Source organism: Pomacea canaliculata, linkage group LG13 (assembly GCF_003073045.1).
Source record: "Pomacea canaliculata isolate SZHN2017 linkage group LG13, ASM307304v1, whole genome shotgun sequence".
Classification (NCBI taxonomy): domain Eukaryota; kingdom Metazoa; phylum Mollusca; class Gastropoda; order Architaenioglossa; family Ampullariidae; genus Pomacea; species Pomacea canaliculata.
Window position 1 is genome coordinate 16275169 of NC_037602.1, and position 22491 is coordinate 16297659.

At 41.5% G+C, this 22491-nt stretch overlaps 1 protein-coding gene across 1 annotated transcript; it reads right to left on the reverse strand.

Annotated features, from left to right (window-relative positions):
• Nucleotides 1-501: 501 nt before the first annotated feature.
• On the reverse strand, nt 502-21585 carry LOC112554720 (neuropeptide receptor 15-like). Its single transcript, XM_025222698.1, has 2 exons — nt 21050-21585; nt 502-2320 (listed from the first exon to the last, which is right to left on the reverse strand). Exons 1-2 carry the CDS (start codon nt 21445-21447, stop codon nt 1582-1584), a joined length of 1137 nt encoding a protein of 378 aa, XP_025078483.1. The 5' UTR covers nt 21448-21585; the 3' UTR covers nt 502-1581.
• Between the last annotated feature and the right edge of the window lie 906 nt (nt 21586-22491).

Below are 22491 nucleotides of genomic sequence, written 5' to 3' on the forward strand. Positions count from 1 at the left end.
CATAATGACTTATGTCCATAATGGACCACACATTACGACACGCAGACAAAAATGATCGGTTTCATTGACTTGTAAATGGTTTACAGTCTCGGGGTGGTCCAGCTCTGGTCAAGACATTATACTCATTCTTCCCTGGACACGCAATGGTCGTCACGGCAACTGCACAGACGCAGCAGATAACAAGATTCGCTGCTTAGGTCTGTCTGAAGCAAGACCTGCAAGGTTTGGCCAGCCCATTCTTTTATCAAAGCCACCCCTTTTTTCTCTGTCCATCTCGACATTGATCCACCACCTACGTCCGGGGTATTCTTGAAGGATGGTCTTGGTGTGTCGTATCGGGTCACGTGGCCAAACCAGAAAGTTGCTGTACATAATTCTTTGATCTTTTGCTCCATTAAAGACATTCCAAATTTCTTCAGGTATATGGTATAAAATTTATTCTTTCTTCTGTCTCAACAAGCAGAGTCTGGATTCTGCATTCTTTGAACAAGATGAGGACTGTAAGGACCTAATACAGTCGGCTAAAAACAGCAACACATCAGTTTTTTCTATTTTGAGGGGAAATGAGCGGCAAAAAGAAAATCCATTCACGATTATCATGACATCAACATGTCTAATGGTCACTTACAATTCTCCGGAGTCCTGCTTGGAGATGTAAAAAGAAGTCAGGTCGTGTACCACCCACAGGATTCATTCCAATTCATAGTTTTTAAATTAGTGATCGAACCTTGGGATCTGATCTGCCATGCTGTGGGAAAAAACGATTCTTTCTTTGTGTTTTTTTCTCATTTAATTATTTTTCCCCTCGTGACATTATCAACTGATGATATTCATTACACGTCCCCTGAGAATTTACCGAGAAGAAGAGCTCCGTCAAAGGGGAGCACCACATTCTTGAACAACCTCGACACAGAGGGTAGATGAGTAGTCAGAGACACATGCTGGTGGAAAATGAAATGCTCCGTGGGAAGCTGAAGACAAATTCACAAACCCATTGACCAGTTAGTCAATGGTTTGCTTTTTGATGTATTGTATAACTTGATTACTTAATTTTTTATTTGAAGCAGATAGTTTTTTTTTATCAAAACTGTAATGAAATTTTCCATCAGTGCAAAGAGTTCGTCGAATCAGATCGGTTTTTTTTTTCACGCCTGTTGTGATGAATATAGTGATGAGAAGGAAAACATATTGTCTGTCAGGATTTAGTTTATGCAGAAAATGCAAACCCGATCACGTGATACGATGATATTCCTTTAACTTTCTGGTTATTTTGTTTATTTGATGGAAAAGTGCTTTCTCCTAGAGGTGATTTCGCACTATTCAAGGAAAGTGGAAAGGGATGATGGAGGATACAAAATAAAAAAAAAAACAGGAGTCCTCAGAGTAAACCTTTCAACAGCCTAAACGTATGTCACATTCAGGAATGAGTAAATACGCCCGAGACGGGATCTGAACATGGGACCTTCCGAATCTTACTGAAAGGGTGATAAGCGAGTGTTTCGCCGCTGCGCTACCGAACCGGCTTCCTCCTGCGGATCAAAGGTCAGGATGGGTGACGGCACGTGACACGCGGCCCTGATGTCACAAGTCGGTGTTGGCTGACGGCACGAGGCTGGCCAGTCGACCGAAGCGCGAGCTGGTGCTGAAGGTCGAGTGACGTCTGGGCTCCTTTTTCTTGGCTCGGCGCCGGACGTTCTTCCGCCATGCGCACAACGCCTCCCGGAAGTTCTTGCGGAAGTTCTGGCTGAAGATGGAGTACAGAATGGGGTTGGCGGCGGAATTGATGTAGGCGACGATCATGACCAAAACGTTTACTGTCCAGGTGTCGTGGAAGTGGGCAGGGCGGAGGGTCTGGTACAACAACAGCACGTGCTGCGGGGAGTAGCTGAGGAAATACACGACGACGCTCATGATGAGCATCTTGACGACGCCCTTGCGCAGCATCAGGGCCTCCGATGACCTTTCCTTGGCCAGTCCGTTCTCGTCCAGCACCGTCAGGCGCCGATGCAGCTTCTCCGAGCCCATGAACAGCTGCCGAGACACCAGAGCGTACAGCACCACCTGCACGATCAGAGGGGCCACGTAGAAGAACCCAAACTCCAGGTACTTGAACATCAGGTAGTAAAACTCGTGATCCATGGGGAAGGTCAGCATGCAGTACTCGACATTGAGCTCTGGGTGGCCGGACGCTACCCGGTTGAAGATCAGGGTGGGCACGCCAGCCAGACAGGACGCCGGCCAGACGAGTCCGATCACTAACCCTATCCTGCGACGGTTGCACAGGATGTGGGCTCTGATTGGGTGAATGATGCCGATATACCTGAAGAAAAAAATAAAGGTTTTATTTTTAAAATGACTGGTACTGAAATAAGCGTCCATCAATTGCACAGAAGATGATATATCAATAAAACTCATTAAGAAAAATTTTTAATCGCAAACTGAATCAACAACAACAACAACAACAATATTTTAAACAATGAATCCAAAAACAATAGAAATCCTAAAGATATTTTGGTAGCCTCTTTGAGGAAACAACAACATCAGCCGTAATAGGAGTTGTTTAACGAAACTGTGGACTTAAAAATTATATCCCCAAAAAATTAATGTCATTTTTAATTACAAGTGTGGTACATGTCCAGTCCCTTAACGAAGTCCTATAGTTATTAATTTGTAAAACCCTTAAATAGAAAGAAAACCCCAGTGACTGAAATAGAAACATTAGACTAAATGATGGATGTTTGTGTAAAGAGCAGACAAATAAATGTAAAAAGAAACTGGGGGGGCAAAGGTTACATACACTTGTTGACCCTACCTCCTGCAACAAAGTTAAAAGATTTAGAAAAGCTAATTTCTCACAGGAGGGGGAGGAGGAAGAAAACCAACAGCATGACTGTAAAAACAAATTTTGTGCATCGAGACAGTTTAACGAGCGGAAAGAACGGTTTGCGAAACACGATTCAGTCAAGCATGTCAGAAGGTCTGAGACTGTGGTGTTGATGGGAACTCAGTGCATGGCGGGAGAAAGTTTCCTTGAAATAAGAAATATGGAGATTTGATTTGAAAGTGATGATAGAAGAACAAACACACTTTGTATCAATGGAGTGAAAAGTAAAGAAGGAACGGAGAGCTAAAGGTTGTTACGATGGTTTTTGACAAGGATTGTGAAAATATTTGGTTTTTGTCAGCGTTTGAAAAAAACTTTGTCGGAGGATTATCAAAAGGAGAGACTGGATTTTAGGATAAGTATTCAGCGTCTCTCTGTTTCTTTCTTTTTCTCTCTCTCTCTCTCCATCTATCTTTATCTCACTAACTTATTTTCACATACACAGAGTGTATTACTTGTCCTTCTTCTATGGTTTGTGTCACTTTGATGTAGCTAAGTGGAACATCAACAGTCATCCCGTTTTTAAACGACTGTTTCACGTGACGTACAAGTGACGTACAGACGTATTACCATGTCATCTTCCTCGTTTCCTCCCGCTGACGAAATACCGTTAAGACTTTGAACACCGCCTTGGCACCGGAGGACCAATCTTACCGTCTGCTGCACGGCTGGCAAGGGATGATCATAGCGGACTGAGTCATCTGGACGTGACATTTCGTGTCTCCCTTCCATAAGAGTCGCTCAAGACGCCTGATGGTGGTTGTTTGAGGATTCCGCCGGCAGGACATCTAATGGCCGGGACCCGCTGTTCCGACGCCGAACCCAGTGGCGTGCGAGGAAGTCGCAGAAGTTCTGATTAGCCCCTGGACCCCCACCAACAGATAGTCTGGAGTGCCGTCCCTTGAGACAGTGGGGCAACGATCGCCAGAGATAGGGGGCTGCTTGATCGTTTTTCCTGCGTCACGTCTGCGGCATAATTTTTTCTCCATTGCCTGTGTCTTTGAGAACTTTCAGCAGGCCAGAAAGTGTAAGAACAGAAGAAAGGGTTTTGATGTAAGATTATGAGCGCCACTTAGGGGTACAAACACGGGGAGGCAGGGACAAGACTTTGGCTTCATCCTTGACGACCTCAAAGAATGATTTTTGTTTTCAGTCTTATTTTAATTATCATAAATTTGATTCCACAGTATGAGATTTTTATAAGAAATAATTTCGCTTCTCTTGGAATGATGTGGATGTTTTTGTGTGCATACGAATATTTTAAAATGTTTGAAATCGTTGGTATGCGATTTAATAATTTTTATTTTCAAGTCTATGTTTCTATATCCCAAAGATTCTCTGTTTTCGCTATTTTTTATATTCATTTAAAGTTCACACGGGCGAGCTGGCCCGGAAGACAAGAAGGTGGGAGGTGAGAGCAGGAACGGCGGCATCAGACGAACGCTAGCAAACGTCAGAGCAGAGTTACTTCTCCTGAGAGTCTGTAAATGGTATTAAGGGGAGGTAAAAACTGCTCTGGAGACAGATTACCCTTTTCCAATCGCTTCATGGTCTGTGTGCATTTAATGATTGGAGGCTGACCACACCCCAAGAGGATCAGAAGGTGACGATGATGTGTAAAAACACTCACAGGGTATTCTAGCTTATGAATAGTTTCCCCTCAGGACTCGACATCCAAGGAAGCAAGAGCTGTGTCTGTGTTGTTCTGCTCTTTGTTTCTGAAGAGTGGTGAGTGTATTTGTTGATGTATAAGTGTATCTGCTTATTAAAGTGTTTATTGTATAAGAAGGAGTATAAGTTTTTATGTGTAAGTTAACGCGTTTATTAATATGAATGTATCTATAAACGTGTAAGAAAGTGTATGTGTTTATTAATGTGTAAATGTGTGTGTTTATCGATGCGTTTGTGGATGTGAATGTATTTGTTTAAGCGTATTTTTTATTAATGTGTAAGTGCAACGAATCTCCAGAAGCAGACACTCGCTGTGTTTTGCTGAGGTGTTGTAACTGCAGCGCCAGACCTTGTTTACCTGGCTGACATCAAACATAAAACGCTCCGACCGGACGCCATCACCGTCCCGACACCTCTCATGTCTGACACCGAGTCTCTTCTGATGATCGATGGTTCCATTAAAAGTCTTTACGTGTTAACAAGTCAGCAGCAAAACGATTTCCTTTTCTCCAGTGACTGGCCAGACCTCTGTGGTCAAGATACATTTTCTCCACAACCTGGATAAGAATCCCGTCTTGTTCTCGAGATACGAGTCTGCACGAAAGCAGTCAAGTAGGCCAAATGTACCTGGATACTTTTACAATACAATACAATACATCTTTATTAATCCCTTTCAGGAAATTACTAGCAGATCACGAATGCAAGAAGTAAGGGTATAAAGGGGGATATGGATTAGGGAGTGTTTATTATAGTGAACCAGGATGATTATTAGTCCTTGGTCATCATCATCATCGCCATCACCAGATCAATACCAGAAACAAACACAATATCAAAGTCGTACACTACAAATACAAGGGATGGTGGTTCCTAGAAAATGGACGGAAAATGACAAGAAAATAAGGAGCCATCAGATATTGGAAGTATTCACGAAAGAGTTAAAAGCCTACTTTAAAGATTTGGTGGTCACTACGCGATAACAGGGGCAAGACATTCCAGACATTTGGGGGGCGGAGAAGGAAAATAACGACTAAATTTGTTTCGTCTGAGACGAGGCACACACAGGAGGTGCGCATGAGCAAGTCGGAGCCAAACACTTAGAAGCTAGGACATGACTGTCTCACAGAGATGTTCACACAGTACAGGTGGTCAGACAGGCGACAAAACTAGACTTGCTTCCTTCCAAACTTTATAACTTTCAGGTTGATTTTTTTCTTCATACCATCATTTCTTTTGTTTGACTTGGCCAGTGTAATAAGGAAAGAAAGAAAAGGTCTCAACTAAAAATTCCACCTTGTGGGTGTCGACTGTTCCTAACCCACCCAGATTGTGATAGACAGATGCTGATATACTGATTGAGCATTTTTACTCTTCGTAACTGCCGCGTAAGCAATTATAAAATAAATGAAACCGTCAAAGGCAGAAGAACTGAATGACCCTTGCCTCCTTGTGGTCTATTTTAGAACATTGGAGTATTTTTCTTGGTGTTGTTTACGATGGGTCTGGCTTTTTTTTTTTTTTTTAACGTAGATTTCAAACACCTTTTGCAATCCTTTCTACTCGATTTAAAAAGTCTTCAAAGAAGAAACTTTAATATTCTTCACAATTAACAGAGGAAAGTTTCTATAAGAAAGTAGTTCGCAAAGATTTTTGTCGTGATCTGTCCAAGGTCATCACAGGTAAGAGAGTTTTCTTTCATGTCCACTTCTTCTCATTTTGCTGGAAATTTTTATCCTCAGCTTTAATTTTAAAAAGTAATAATTTTACGGTCGTTTTTATGAAGAAATCCGGAAGCAAATAATGCTATTTTATTTGCATGAATCGCTCCTTACTTTAGAAAGCTACCAAAGTAATAATGTTGCAAAGAAGAAGAATGGTGGGAGGAGAGAGGCAGGGAAGAAAGAAGGGGAGGGGGAGCCAGAAACTCGTTGTCTGAATTCTTCTTGACTGAAGTCTTTCATTCAATACAACTGTGTGCTAGGACATCTCATTTTCAACTCTCCGGAATGACTGGTTCTGCCATGCGCAAACTGCACGCGCCAAGTGGACAACAGGCTTGCTTGACTGAACCACTCACGTCACGGGGGGAGCATTCATCGCGATTAGGGGCAGAGCTTGCGCCCCATGGTTGGGCGGAAGAAAAAGTTTGTTTGTCCGTCTGGCCACTCTCGGCTAAGATTACTACCTCTGTAAGTGTGGTCATCAAACCCGTCAAGTCACAAACACAGTCTCAGTCACGACAGTCCAGAAAGCCAAACTTATCACTCCAGACAACGGACATACAATTTTTGGTTTTCGTATTACAATGGTTTGAATGCTCCTCTTTGAATCAGAAGCTCTCTCCCTTGAAAAATGATTAAAATTTAATTTTTATATTGATTGTATTATGTATTTATGTATGTGGGTATGCATATGTGTGTCATTGTACAATTTGTCAGTGTATGTTCAGAATTACCTAAATAGTTTTTTAATGATTACTAAAATTTATTATTTTTATTTTCTTTATGTTTATTGTATGTATGTACATACATAATTATGCATTATACGTTTGTTACTGAATTCTCAGAATTACTAATACGGTTTCCAATGGCTACTAAAAACAACAAAGCTTCTCAAAGAAATATAGTCTTTTGTATCTATTTCCTGATTATTTCTTTGCTTCCTTAGTTGATTTCTTTTTATTTATTTTATTTCGATTTTTTAATGTTCCGTCATTTCTTTCTTTCGTTACTAATCCCGTCTTCCTATTCACAGTCAACTAAAAGCTCTTCATTCTCATTCTGTGGACTTCTTTTTTCGTTTTTTTCATCCCTTCCCTATAATATTTTTCTCATTTCTGTTTTCACCCATCGTGACATTGAAGAGTCAGGAACCAATAACTCCTTCTGCCGGGCCATCGACCCGGAAGCTAATGAAAGAGGACAGCATCCACAGTGCCGCAGCAAGAGCTAAAAATTGACAGAAAATGTTTTTTTATAAAGTGAGGTAGGGGTGGGAGGAGAAAGAAAGGATTGACACCGAAATATATTTCAAACATGAAGTAAATGTAATTACACAAGTCAATTAGTCATTCATATTTGTAATTGCCTTATCAAAGCATTACCCTATAGCTGGTGCTACCTGCCTCTCCTGTTTTTGTCTCCCTTCTCCTGCTTGCCTCCCCCTTTTCCCGTCTAGTTCTCTCCCTTGCCGATGGCGCCATAACTAGAAAACCAACTTGAAATATTCCTGAGAGTTGCGTAGGCTTACGACGCATGCGCCGTGACGAGAGTTCCTCCAATAATCGAGGGTGCAAAGCAGAGGTGACGGATAACGGAGCATAAAGCACATCGCCAGTCATTCCAATGCCCGCGCGCACAGCACCATGGGTGATTCCCGTGCGCAGGCACATCCGGGCACCGGCTGAGAGCTTATGACGTCGACTAGGCTGTCGGGCAGCAAGACATCGATGACCTGCTCATTTCAGATAAAACCCGAAGGACCGCCGGCTAACGAGAGAGATGCATAACCTTCTGTTTGGCCGAAAGCAAACACTTTTTTCTTGCAAGGTGTATTATATTTTATTCTTTTATTGCATGCAGCACAAATGCAATTACTAAGTCCTTCAGATGTTATTGAGGGGGACATGTAAAAAAATCCAGATCTTGAGGCATTCACCCATTTACCCTTGCTCTTATTGCTGTGTTTGCTGTTTTAGTTGTTTTTGCTGCTGTCACCACGACAGTGAGAATCGGGTGTCGGGGGTTCATATCCCAGCTCCGACATACCTCTTTCTGTTTACAGGACTGTTTACAGATCATCGGTGTTTTTTCCCACATATTTTCCAGTGTCCTTGTCTGTTTAAGAGAGAGAGAGAGATGGAGAGTTTGTCTATCTGTATTTGTGTATGTATATATATGTGTGTGTGTGAGTGTGTATTTTTGTGTGAAAGAGATGAGTAATTTTAACGTAGGTGAATAAATTTGTAAGTGCATTTGATGTCTTCTAATAATTGTGTGATCACGCGACTTCACGTACGGAGGCAACTTGAGCCTTTATTGGTGGGTTAAGGCGCTCTATGAATAAACATTGGTTGTCGTTCTTTTTTTCTCTCATTTTTTCCTGCTTATTCTATTTAAGAGCTTAGTGCACATGTATTAATAAGCAGCAAAACAGAAAGCTATGCTTATCTTCAATATTTGCTTGCTGATCTGCTTTTTCTGGACAACTTAAATGTTTCACACGTCCTGGCTTTTGGATGCTCAACTTCTGACCGCCGAGCTACGTGATTCATGAACTGAATCTCCAAAACCGTTATCCTGACAGAGTCAAATTCACTTTAGCATGGTGCATTACAATCGAGTCATCAATCAACTTGTCGCTTAAGCCCTGCCCCAAAATCTGCCCCCTCACTCTTTCTTTTATTCTTTATTCATTCTCTCTCGTGCTCTCATAATTCACAAATAAGAGATATTTTTTTTAACTTCTTTCTCGCCTTGTGGGAGCCGGTGAATAGTTTCTCAAAGATTCTCTCTCTCTTTCTCCTGCCCCTGAACAGACTCCCTCACTTCCCGGACGGAAGGCTGCTGTTTCCAATTTCCTGAGCTGCAGGAAGACACAGTAATCGCTGACCATGACGTTTGCCCGGATATGATCCAAGTCTCGTCGCTCCCACACCCACCAAAATGATGGCGCGTCTTCCACAGGCTAGTCGAGACTGCAAAAAGCTGCAGCTGTAGTCGTTTCCAGGTCACAAGATGTCTGATTATCGACAACGGATTGTTTTGACGCAGCAGTCGCTAGAGTTAAAGGACTTTGATGTTGTCAATGTAGGCAGTCATGATACACGCTCTCTGAACACGTGTCTGATGATGACATAGGTAAACATTCTGAGAAGAGTTTCTTATGCCTTGAAGTAAGTATAAAATTCCCAACATGATTAATAGATAAGCTCTAGCCGAATCCCATTTCATGCCATTACATTTCCAGCGCCTCTTTGTACTCTAGCAGCCCCAGCAAAATTTATGGAAAAATTTAACCGAAACTAGTTTACCAAAACAAGCTTGAAATCTCCAGACACATATTTATTGCTTGTGGTCAGGAAGATGAATGGTCTCCCTTTCCCGGCCATTGGCTGATAAGTCTTTCGTGTCTTTTTTCGCAGGAAAACAATCATTAATTGTGAACCCTCACATTATATTCCATGTTTTGTGCACTTCTTTCAAGACTGCTGTGTTGAAATCCTGTTCTGTGACGAAAACGAGGCAGCACGCAAGGAAAAACACAGAGAGAAGGATTGGAAGGGGGAGGAGACTGGCAAGAATGATGGAACGAAAGAATGAAGAAACAGAGTGGGAAGGGTGTATCAATTACAGACAAACCAAGAGAGCTCGCCTACTAGGATACAGCTGGAGACATGGACCTTCTTTGTCCATCTCGAGCTGTTTACGTCGTGAAGAGTTCCCGATGGCTGGACACCCGGTGAGTGTTTGTACCAGCAACAAACCCCTGTCATCATGGTCTCCCCACCCTTCCACTTCTCCCCAACCCCTTCTCGTGTCTGTCTTCTACTCACGTATTTCAATGACGTATAAAATTTCACGCGCGGGCACATAAAACCCTTGGCTTCGTCATGGGTATAACGTGCTCGGACTACTCTCGGCTTCCTCAGTCCGGCGCACCACGCAGACTCATCCAGCCTTATTCTTCCATTTTTCAGTCTTCTTCGCATTTGCTCGTTGGATAGCGCAGTGAGCGGAACAAATTGTTTCTATCCTAGTTTTTGGGAGAACGGAGGGTTTTGCGAACGCCATTCCCAGTCTACCTTTCCTATAATTACCCTCCCCCTTTCTCCTTCCATAGAGAAGTTTAATCATGACATATTTGGAAAGGGTCGTGAGGTTATCAGACCCCATTCTGGTAAACTAGCCTGTCCAAAATGTGTGACAGTGATTAACATGCGGATCGAATGTTTATGGTTGGTCTCTTATGAATGCCAACCACTTTCTCAACTGGTGGGTAGAAATCAAGATAAAGACTACAGTAACAGTTTGTCATAAGATAAATGCTCAATGTGGAATCAGCTTCCAGGATGGAGTTTCGTGGTGTCAGGGCTACCAAACTATACAAACTGAAATTCCTCTATCCTCCTGGCTCTGAGCCCCTCACCCACGAGCCCTCAGAAATCCATGACCAGGATTTTAAGCCATTTGGAGCTATGAAGCTTGTATTTCAAAAGGAAAAATCGACATTGTGTTCAAATTTCTGCTTCGGAGGATTTCTGTCTCCCCCTGAGCTCAGGCCATCTTAGTCTTAAGAAGAAAAATACCGCTCGTTTGTTAAGTCCTCAACAGAATGCATTTTTTTTTCGCAGGGCCTGGAGTCGAATTCAATCACTTGTGTTCTGTCTTTGCATCAGAAAGTGCGTCTGCGTTGAGGTGTATACAATAAAGGTTAAAAAAAAAAGTATAAACTATTGTCTGCTGCTGGTAAGATGTTGATAATAAAAGAACGCGGATGACAACTGCAGTGACCAGAGACTTACAGTAAATGTAGATGATGATGGTTATGATCATTTCACAGTATACAGTATCAATACATCAACTGATGCTTTTTGTATGTGTCTCCACCCAATTCTAATCATTCATTAAGTCAATAATCAATCACAAAAACGACAAAAGGAAGAAACATCTTTCATCTGAAAAAAAAAATTAGTAGAATAGAAAATTTAAAAAAATCTGATGCACTTTAAAAAAAAATAACTAGGAAACAAAAAAAAAAGAACGAAAAAAGTCCTTTTGATAACAGTCAAAACTTCCAGAGCTTCCTAACACATTCTAGCAGCCTTCTTTATTTCATTGGGCTCGATGACAGTGAATATCTTTCTTTGTATCATCGTTTCCTTTTTAATTCTACTCGTTCACGCGAACCTGTGACATTTATGTGCACTTTAATGTATGAAGACAACGGAGGACACTCCCTGCTACTCTCCCTGTCTTCCTTTGTTACTGAAAAGAACATCAAAGAAAAGGATCTTCCGCGCAGATTGTCAGGTCAATACATCAAGAAATAAAATGTTAATATTTGGTCAGGATAATAATTATATTTATGTACCATGTACTTTGAAAAATACCTTTTAAAGTTGATGATCAGCATCTTTAACCAATATGTAGCGGATATACAAAATATTATTTTATTTAAAAGCGTTCTCATTATGACATGTGCAAGTAAAGACACTTTGAAAGTTAAAAAAGACAAAATATTTCAGGTCATTAACAGAGAAAGTTTTTCTACCCTTGCCTAGACATCACAAACCACGTTCCTCTAAACAGTTTTGCAAAACTGCAACTGAAGAGAGAAGAATTTATGAACCAGAACACAAAAAAGCAGAGTGAGCAAGCTGATAATCAAGTCTTTGACACATAAACAAAATGACGACCCTTGTGATTAAAAATTTTCATCAGAGAAAGAGAGCTGCAAAATCCTTTCTAATCAAATCAGACTAGAAACAGCGATATTAAAAAAAAAGTATAACGGCTGAAATAAAAAAATATATGCAGTCTTTGTCTGAACTGGAACAGAAGAAGGTGAATGAGATGTTCAAAATGTCAAGATGACATGATATTTGAAAAAAAGGTTTGCAAACTTCTGTCATAAAAACCTTACTAGTTGTACTTGGGTGAGGAACTGAAGAGCTAGAATAAATCAAGGGTCTAGCTGCACTAGACCACACATTCATAGAAGGTTGGATGCTGTCAAGACATGAAGAGCATAAAACCCTCGGCAAATCGCCGATATAGACACTCAACAATCAACCGAGTTTTGCATGGGGAGTAGGGGGAGGAGGAGGAGGAGGAGCACAGGCCGGGGAAGACGAGAAGGTATTGCACCCATCACGGAACACTGAGACGAGAGAAGGCTCTGTCTGTCCTTACCCTGGGGCATGATGGGAGGATATTGAATAGGAATTGCTCGTTCCCCGCAGGAAAATGAGTCAAAGAAATCTATGTCACCACTTTTCATTCCTGCCAAGCTCCAGAGAGAAAGAGAGAGGGGATGAGAGCTACAGATAGAGCACAAATGGAAGAGAGGGAGTGGAGACAACTATATCGGTTTGGGTTGTAGAGAATGTTTTGATGTTAGAGAAACATGAGTGAGTTAATCTCTCTTTCTCTCTCTTGCATTGATGTCTTTAGTGTCACCATGGTCTGTATCTTACTCAGAAGGCGCCAGTCTGATGAATGAATCGAACATCGGTATCGACATCTACTCGGCACCAGGACAAGATGAAGGCCAACTTTGTAGTGGATGATGATTGGTTTAATACGATTGTAAACTATTTTAATGTTGAGTCATGTCTTCTGACAACCACGTCCTCCTTAAGATTGCAAACCATCCTCCTCACCACCGCAGCTGTTAACAGCCTCCAGGCGCCATTCCAAAGATGTAATTCCAGACTACATTACTGTAAGTGCTAAAACAATCTGTCCATCTAGTTTAACATTTGAGTAATACATGGAGTATGAGTCTGTCCTTTCTGATGTTCGTAAAAGTGCTCATGTTCATTGCTATGATGAGGACAAGTGAAGGACGAAGAGAGATGGGGAAGAGTGCAGGTGACGCTGACAGAGGAATGAGTGGTTGTGGGAAGGGGAGTGGAGGGAGACGATGGAGGGTAAGGAAAATGAAAGAGGGAGGGGGATCCGGAAAGCTTCCCGGGTATTGACGTTTGCTTTTCTTTCATAGAGGCAGTTAGCGGTCGAATTACTGCAGTTCCGGCCAGCCACATTCGGTTTCAGCCCACCGTCCACGGGAAAAAGTTTGTAAAGCTGGATGTGCATGTTTTGAAGACCACGTGTGTGTTTGCCTGTCTGATGGCCGGCTATTGGATGTGAAAGGCGAACATAGTGCAAAAGAGAGACGGGTTCAATAAAAATAGACAGCAGACAGACAGATAGACAGACTTACTGACAGGCAAACGGACTGATCAACAACTGAAAAGTGTACTGAAATACAGACTGACACGAGATGATATGAGCTTGTGGGACCAAGAAGAAAAAAATTGCTGATATAATACGCCCCGTGCACAAACACACACACACACACACACACACATTCAAGCTTTCAAAGGCAAATAAATATAGAATCATAAACAAACTTTTTAATCTAAACAAATATCTACCAGCATTGACACTGTTGAGATGTCTTGTTAAGAACAAATGGTCATGTCCCTCCTGCATGAAAGGCAAAATATGGACACAAAGAATATTATGGGGCTACAAAATGACAAGTTAATGAAGTAGACATTATTTGATTACACTTAGCGCCTCCCGTAGTAGGAGCAACTGCGGCAATTATTGGGAGGCAGAACAATGATAAGGTGGCAATGATCAAAGACTTCTCAGCAATTGTCTTTATCGAGGGTTTGTATCCTGAAAACAACACCATTTACTCATCATAGTCAACAAATTGAGGAAGAGGAAAGGAGGTGAGGGTGCTAGGGGTGGAGTAACAAAACTTCATGTCAGTTAAGTCTGACTTGGGTAAGATTGATATCTTGTGTGTTTGGTATTATTTCTGTTAGTCAGGAAGGGTTCACGTGTCTTTATTTTGTTTACGTGAGTAGTTTGCATATGTGTGTACATAGGGTCATGCATGCATGCGAGACACAGAGCGAGAGGATGCAGAAGCGAGCAAACATTATCAAAGGTTAATCAACTGTAAAGAGATATTTGTTGTCAATGCTACAGGAGCGACAACCTCGTTCAAAAAAACAAAAAAAAAAAAAAAAAAAAAACGATATTTCTGTGTAGTTTTCCAGTACTGGAATCTTTTTCCAGCGGAGGATTTCTCTACTACTTACATTAATCTTCAGGCTCGCTTTAATTAAAAGATGGCCTTTTGATCATTGAATCATGTGACGAGCTGTCCTCAAAACTGTCACGTGGTTTGCAAGCTCTTCAGTAAGTCTTGATTCTAAAAAAAATGTCAGAGCAGGAATGTTGTTGTGTACCACGTCTTGCCATTCCTGTCTGCTCCTAGAACACTCTCAAGCTAAGGAAGTGGGAAGCCATGTAATCAAGTTTAGGGTCCTCGTGTAGGGCTCTTCATTTGACTCTGAGTTCCGAATTTTTTTATTATTAATTCTATTTTTTCACGCACGGCGGCTGTGAAGGCGGTCATATTTTTTTACATGAAAGATGTTTACACTGACTGTTGTTATTGCCTGCTTCTTATTCTGAGCAGTAAACACTTAATGGTAACAATTTGTTTAACAAGCATGCGTTGATGGGGAAGCCATTCGCGTTCTGAATCGGATGCTCTCATACTTGAGTCTCATTGCGGTTTATTTGTTAACAAGATTAATTTGGGGCATTAGAACATGAGCCGCCTACACTGTACATTGTAAATCCATGCATACACATTCAAATGTACCCGTTCATTAAGGAATTGAACAGTGTAGGTACCTCCATGGTCTACTCACGGGTGAAAAAATCCTGTTCAAAACAAACCAGTTAGAGTTAGACTGTTTAAAAGTCCCTAACATTGTCGTGGAGAACAAATGTTTTAGATAGAGGATGAATCCGCTCTGTATTTGACCTAACCACGTGTGGAAGCTAGGATCTCTCAGATCCACTTGAAACTGGATCCAGAATCCTTCCCCTACCCACCTTTTTCCCGCAATCAGGTTCACAAGATCAATCTTTATCGCAAAGTGGTACATTACCTTCTAACCTGCGATTTAGCCCAGCCCCTGGCATTTGCCGAGCTCGAGGTTGTAGACTGTCGCTCGCGCGGAAATTTGAAGAACAGCGACAAAAAAAAAGAAAGAAAAAGAAAAAGAAAAGCAAAGAGCAAGCTGTAATTACATCCCAAGAAGCACAAGGCGTAAGAGGTGAAGGGAATATGACGAGGACTTTTTTTCCTCTTTTGCTGAGAGCTATGACAACCTTCGGCACCTGGCGCTGTAATGTGTTGAAAACCTGCCTCGCGCCCATCAGACTGGGAATATTTCAGAAGGATAATGATACAAACATGTAATCACCTTCACTGTGTAAAAAGTTTGAAAAAATGAAAGTTGTAAGAAATAACGAATGTTAGAACGACCAACTAACATACAGAAGAACAGAAAAGAACAAGAAAGAAAAAAAAAGCAAGAGAGAAAGAGAGCGAACGCAGTTTTAGCTCATTCAGATGGAAGCGAGAATTTGCCAAGAACCTGCTCCTATATCCTTGTTTCTCCCATCACCCTTCTTTTCCAGTGTACCCTCAGCCGCTCGGATTCGTTGGCCCAATAGACACAAGATACGGTTGGTGCTTTCCCTCTCTACAGAGTCCATCTTATTCTTTGCGAACGGGGATCGATCCGAGACCAATGCCAGACAGACAAGCAAAGACTCCTGTGGTTTTAGTCCTACCATATGGCTTCGGTTTTTCCCCTTTCTCTTTTACTACGAGAAAAGATGAAAGCAGACCTTTAGAAAGATTGTGCTAATATGTCGATGTCTGGAGAAGTGCGGGCAGCACTACTCAGCGCCATGACGAGGACGTCGAGGACATTGACAGTTGATACGATAGATGCATTATGTTGAGGCTTAGACACGATGGATTATTAGCTTTTTTAATGATGTTAGAACAGACTGTATGGGTGCGAAATCAATAAATAAGATATATTTTAACAAGATTATCTCATTAGAATGTCTAAACTTTTTGATGATTATTTCTCTTTTGAGGTTCGTGATAAATTTTTCGACTTTTAAGTACATATTTAAACATGCATGTATAGAAACAGTGGGGTCTGGTTGTCTTGTGTAGTGGGTGAAAGTTACTTTCCCCAAGGACACAAATCAAGACAATCCAGGGTCAGAAACCTTGACAAAGCCAGGAGCTTCTAAGTCTTCGACCAGAAATGGAAAAAGCGCCAATGACGTCCAGATCGGCCAGGCAATATATTTCAGTCTTACATAAGTCTTTTACTTATTCTCTCACACAGGGATATCGGTCCCCTTTGTGGATCTGGCCTCAGTTGCTGGAATTACTCACGCAATAAGGTCAAGAAGGTCAGAGCTTTTTTTGCAGGAGAGCAGATACAGTCAACTGAATCATGGAAATGAAGGAAATGGGTGGCCTACAGTCCCTTCCGCTCCTTGGTAAAAAGCGTTCGAATATTTGCCGCGAATCATAATTCCAAATCATCAAAGAATGCTAAAATTGACACATTAAATCGAGATCCCTGCTGCTTCACTTTTGCTGGTGGCCATAACAGGTGTACCTTACAACGCCGGAAGTGATATTCAAGACTAAAGCTTGCTGTGCTTTCACAGGAAGTGAGGGTCTTTCTGCTCACTAATGTCGGGTAATCACTCGCCTTAGGGTATAGGGCATAAGGGTATAGGGTACCGCGCCAACAGGAAACAATTCTGTCTGGAGCAGAAGGTCGTGAGGGGGAAGCTCGTTTAAACTCTGAGGAGAGAGAGAAACTCAGTGTTTAGTCCTGGCTAACGATGCTCCTTTGAAGGAGCTAGAAATTATAATGAGACGCCAGAGACTAAATCAGAATAAATACATGCGCACACCCTAGCGGCTATCCATAAATTATACTGTGCTCTTCTTATTATTCAGATATACTCAGATATACTCCCTGGAAATGATCCCCCAGCTCCTCTTCGTTTTCATCGGCTGATCCTCCTCTGCTACTTCGCCTACAACAAGCCCTTCGACAATGAGGTTCAGGGAGTCATTCCTCTGTGATTTCAGTGGGCACGCTTCCCTGAGCCTGACGAGTGTGATTTATCAGTAATCAACAAAAGGGAGGTAATTATACACATCGAGCTCTGCACTGCTCTTTCTGAACCCGAACGAGTTGTTCTCTCCTGACCGATGTTTCTTTAGTGAAATGCGTTCTGGCAGTCCTGCTGGACTCGTAATGGGTTGCCATCAGCTCCAGCAGTCCTTTGACCTGGTGTTTTGAGTTGCCTTCTCTAATGATGGTGACCAGAGGCTTTGTGATGAACACTTGTGCGCATCACAAAATAAAACGGCTGCTGCTGCTGCTGCTGCTGCTGCTGTTGATGATGATTATGATGATGCACTAGAGACAAAGTTGCTGCCACTGACACCATAAAGATGGTTTACCAACCTAGCCCCATAGTCTTCTTGCCATGGGCAGCAAATACGAAGTCAGGGTGAGTCTTTGCCCTTAGGCAACATGAGGGAAGCGTCTTGTTTCTCAAATTATAAAACGGTTTTCAAACTTCGCAAATTATTGTTGTAACCCTGGAGCAATAGTTATAAAGCAGTGGCAAACGCGACCTGGGGTAAAAAAAAAAACCTGAAGCAATGTCCTCAGGGTCTTCATACCACTTTTAAAACTTCGAAACAAGACCCCGTTTCTGGCCGCTTCATAACTACTGGCACCATCTGGGGCCAAAGTGCCATTTTATGTACCTGACATTAAATATACATGAGACATAGAATGTGAAGCGTGCTTAACTTGACATTAACACAGTTTTGAAAATGTACAGTGACAAGCGACTGCGGCATTCTTCCAGAAACTACTTACTGGTTTATTTTTTGAAAAGTCGCGCTATGTGACGAAAAAATTAGAGATTTTATTTCTTTTTTTCATAGCTCATTTCTTTCTAATCCATCATCTGTACAGGAAAAAATTAAATTAAGTAGACTATAATGAAGTAAAACAAAACCCAGATGTTTGGATGCTTTCGAAATGTTTCGTGCAGCCACATCTCTCGCGTGGATGAGAGAGAGAGATAGTCATCCTGTCACAGGCACCAGACTACAGACTGACTTACAAAATCCGTTGACCGCAAGCTGTCTCACGCAGTCTGCGAGACACTGAAGATCAGTCCACTGGGACCTGGCTGTGTTCGCTTCCCCAGTGGTGTAGGTCTAGACGATGTAAGCCTTCTCGATACGACATCAAGGATTTGGAAATTGTTTTCGTGTGGCGATATTTGATGCGCTGCATCTTGGGAGTTCTTAGCCTGGCTTTTGGAGATTAATATTTCTTAAGGCACTATTTCAGTCAATTAAAAATTTAAAATTATGCTGTCTAATGGGTCTTTAAGTTACACAGCTTTTCCCTCTCCGCCACACAGGTAATGGATGCTGGCGTGTTTTATCCAGATTCCGATGGTGCTGATTGCACCTGATCGCATTTGCATGTTTTACACACATAAAGAAGCATCTCCACACATCACGAAGAATGTTATCCATACATCAAGAAACACGTTTTACTTGCATCAAAGAGTATATTTTGCCTGCCTACAAAAACAAGACCGAAAAACATAAACAAAACGCCTTCAGATACAACTGCTTCTTTTTTTTTATCAATAAGCCTTATAATTATGAAGAAATCGAGAGAATGAGAAAGAAATGTAATTTTTTTGCATCTCTTTGTCCTCTTGTATTAGTCTCGTCCAAAATTATTTAACAGCATTTCCAAACTTCCGAAGATGATCTCTAGAGGGGTGAAAAAGCCTGCCTTGAGTTGCCCATCCTCAAAGGCCATCCTTCAACAGTGTTTCCTGTGCGCAAAAATCCATTCTTAGCTGTGTTTACATGGATGAACCCCTTCCTCCATATTTTTTTCAGAACCTGAAAGGTCGTGTGACACACATACATGCTACTCTGAAAAGTAGAGGCTTTGGACAAATAGTGTGTCTTCCGTATTTTAAGGTGGTTATTTATGGCGAAACAAATGTCTGGAATAAGAAGCCTGATGGTGTTGTCCATTTTCTTTCCTAACGGTATTTTTTGACAGTTCAGAAATAAACATTTTTTTAATATCCTACAAAGCCTGCTAAGTACCAATATTACTTTCCCAGCGGCACGTCTTCTCCACAAACAAATGCAGTCTTGTAGCAAGTGGAAACATGAAGCCTCTCTCACCAAACTATCCTGAGACCCGGTGCACGGGATGCAAACATGCCAGAGTGAGGAATCGACCAGCTGACCTGATAAATTAAGCGCAGATAGCAAAGGACAGCTTCCTGTCCTTGGTCTTTTTTTAAGTTTCAATTAACTTTGACAGATCTCGTCACGAACTAGTGCCATTCATTTTCTTGCCAAGAAAAAAAAATCTGAGAAAATCTTAAAAACTTGTCTCTTTTCATTAAATATTTCCACTACGACATAGTTTTCTCTCGAACATATAATTTTTTTTTCTGTTTTGTCTTTTTTTTATTTTGAAAAAGAGGAAGTTGGCTTTTAGCTAAAGTAAAATTAACACCTTCTGCGTCCTCACAAAGTTTTTGCAACACACCTTTACAGCTTGAGAGGACAACAACAGGACTTACAGAGTACCTTCAACATCGTGATGTTGTCTTGTATTCAATAACACAGTTCCTAGTTGTAACAATTTGAATGAAAAGAAAATGTCTTCATACTACCAGGGCAATAAATAAGGTTCGTCCTCCTTGATTAAAAACTGTCGTGTGTGTTGTATGGCATCTTCGAGAATCTCGTACGCATGCGCAGGGATTGATGACAAAAATATCCGGGTCGGACAGAGTTCACAATGAATCAGATCGCGATTGGAAAATGTGTTGTGGCTACACGCAACTCAAGAATACAGATATGACACAAAATATATTTTGGTTGAAAAGAAATAACTATAACATAACATAAACCACTATGTATCGAAAAATACAATGAAAATATCAAAATGTAGTAATAAAAATTCAAACTTTCCCACTATTTTAAGGGTTTTATAAGACAAGCTAAATAACTACATATTTAGAAACGTTAGTTTTCTCAAAAAGGTTGAAACATCAATACTTTAAAATATAAAAGAGAAGATGGTGGATTATTTGGATTTCTCTTTTGTGTACAAATAAAACATGTGTTCCGCATTGCAAGTCTCATTCTTATTTTATTTATAATAAACCATGACATCTCTGTGCCGGATCCTGATGTCATGAAAACTGATAGGGTGGGTACTGGCATCTGAGACAAGACAAGTTCCCATTGACCAAACTAACAATTTAGCGGAATCATCGCGGAAATTGAGGCAATTTTACAATCTGATGTCCAGTAATAAATGTTCATGATTTTTTTTCGTACCACTCATTTTCAGAGACCCGGAATCTGTCTTCTAACGAGCGTTTGAAGTATTCTATAACTCAATAAATCCGATGTGCCGGGAATTCATATTAGTTGTCGAAAGGATATTTGCGGATGAAATTTCGATGTCACAACACGTGCCATACCCGTAATATGCTACGGATACGTGATACAGCGTTCAGAAAGGGTTTTGACTAGATGAAATAATAAACGGAATTAAAGAAAATATTCAATAATCTTGAAATGTTTATCACCCCATCCAGAACTTCCGAGCTTCTCGAGGAGAAACAAGAGATAAACTAAACTAATTTCTAAATCGGTATAAGTGTATTTGAATATATGTGTGTCTCAGTCTGTGTTTGTGTGTAGAAGTAGTAGTAATAATATATAATATAATATTATATAATAACTGTCACCAGTGGGAGTGGTACTTACCGCTCCACGCAGATGGACACCAGCGTCAGCACGGAAGCGTAAAGGGAGACAACCAGCACGAAGCGGTTGATCTTGCACAGGAGCGCCTCCAGAACCCAGCCTTTGTTCATCATGAACTGCACGATCTCGGGCACCCCGAAGACCATGATGATGAGGTCAGCGATGGCCAGATTGCTGATGAGGAGGTTGGTCACCGACGACCTCATCTTGCGGTCGCAGACGACGGCGTAGACGACCAAACAATTACCGGCGATGCCGACGACCCCGACAAGGAAGAACAAGAAGCTGAAGCAGACGATTTCCGGGATGCCTGCAGGGAAGGGAGTGGAGCTCTGGGAGGAGTTGTTTGCCGTCAGGTTCTCCGCGGAGTTGATGGAGGCAGGACCCACAAACACCATGGTTGCTGACTTTGTGATCGTCCACCCGACCAAATAAATCCTACCCACCCTGCCTTGTCTGCGAATGCCAGACGTTGAGCAAAAGGAGGAATCAGTTATTCAACAGGCGGCGAGCAGCAGGCAGGCCTTGTTGATGACCAGCCGTGCATGTACCATGACCTGGAACAAATTGGGGAAAACATCTCGTTAAAAATGTTCTTCTCCAAAAAGCAGAAATTCTTTCTTTGACCAGTAACATTCTTTTCTGCATGCACTGCCCATAATTGTACAAATAAATATCAGATTTGCAGCTCATTGACGACTGCATCGATACCCGAAAAGAAATAGTGCCGCACCCGCTTAGAGGATTGTGGAGATTGTGACATATTCGTGAAAGAAAGTTTTTCCCGGCGGACAAGCCTTTCCTGAGATAGCATCATCAAACCCTCGTTTCCACCCTGATGATGAAAGGTATTGCACACCCTGAGAGAGGGCGGACTGTGTCGTATGTTTGTGGGAAGTGATTATCCTTGGTATCTTCCCCTGGGATTCTGTTTGTTGGCGTTATCTATTTATTTATTGGAATAATAGTTGAAAACCCACGGACCCATCTGTCTTCTGTGAAAAGAAAGAACACGTGACTGTCACACGCCTGAGTGATGAAGTTGTGACAAGTATCAGCTATTACCATGCTGCAACAAGTTGACAAGGTATGGAATGTGTGTTTTTCCATTCTGAAGGCGATATATTTCATTTACAAGTGCATTACTTCTTAAGACCATTCTTGTGAAGAATAATTCTTTGGAGCTCATGGTGAATGATGTTGGTGGACCCCTCGGCAACACTTGAGAATTTTCACGATTTTTATAATAGCTTTTTATGGAAAAAATAAAAAGGTTTTAAACCTCAGAACTAGTCTAACTGGTTGTAGTGAGTGTCTGCGTGTACGTGCATGCGCTACTTAGTGTGAGTTCAAACATACTTCTACATGTGTGTGTGTTCGTGACTACATGTGACTATGTACGCAAATGTGGCCACCATAGGCAAAGGTAAGGTAAAGGTGAT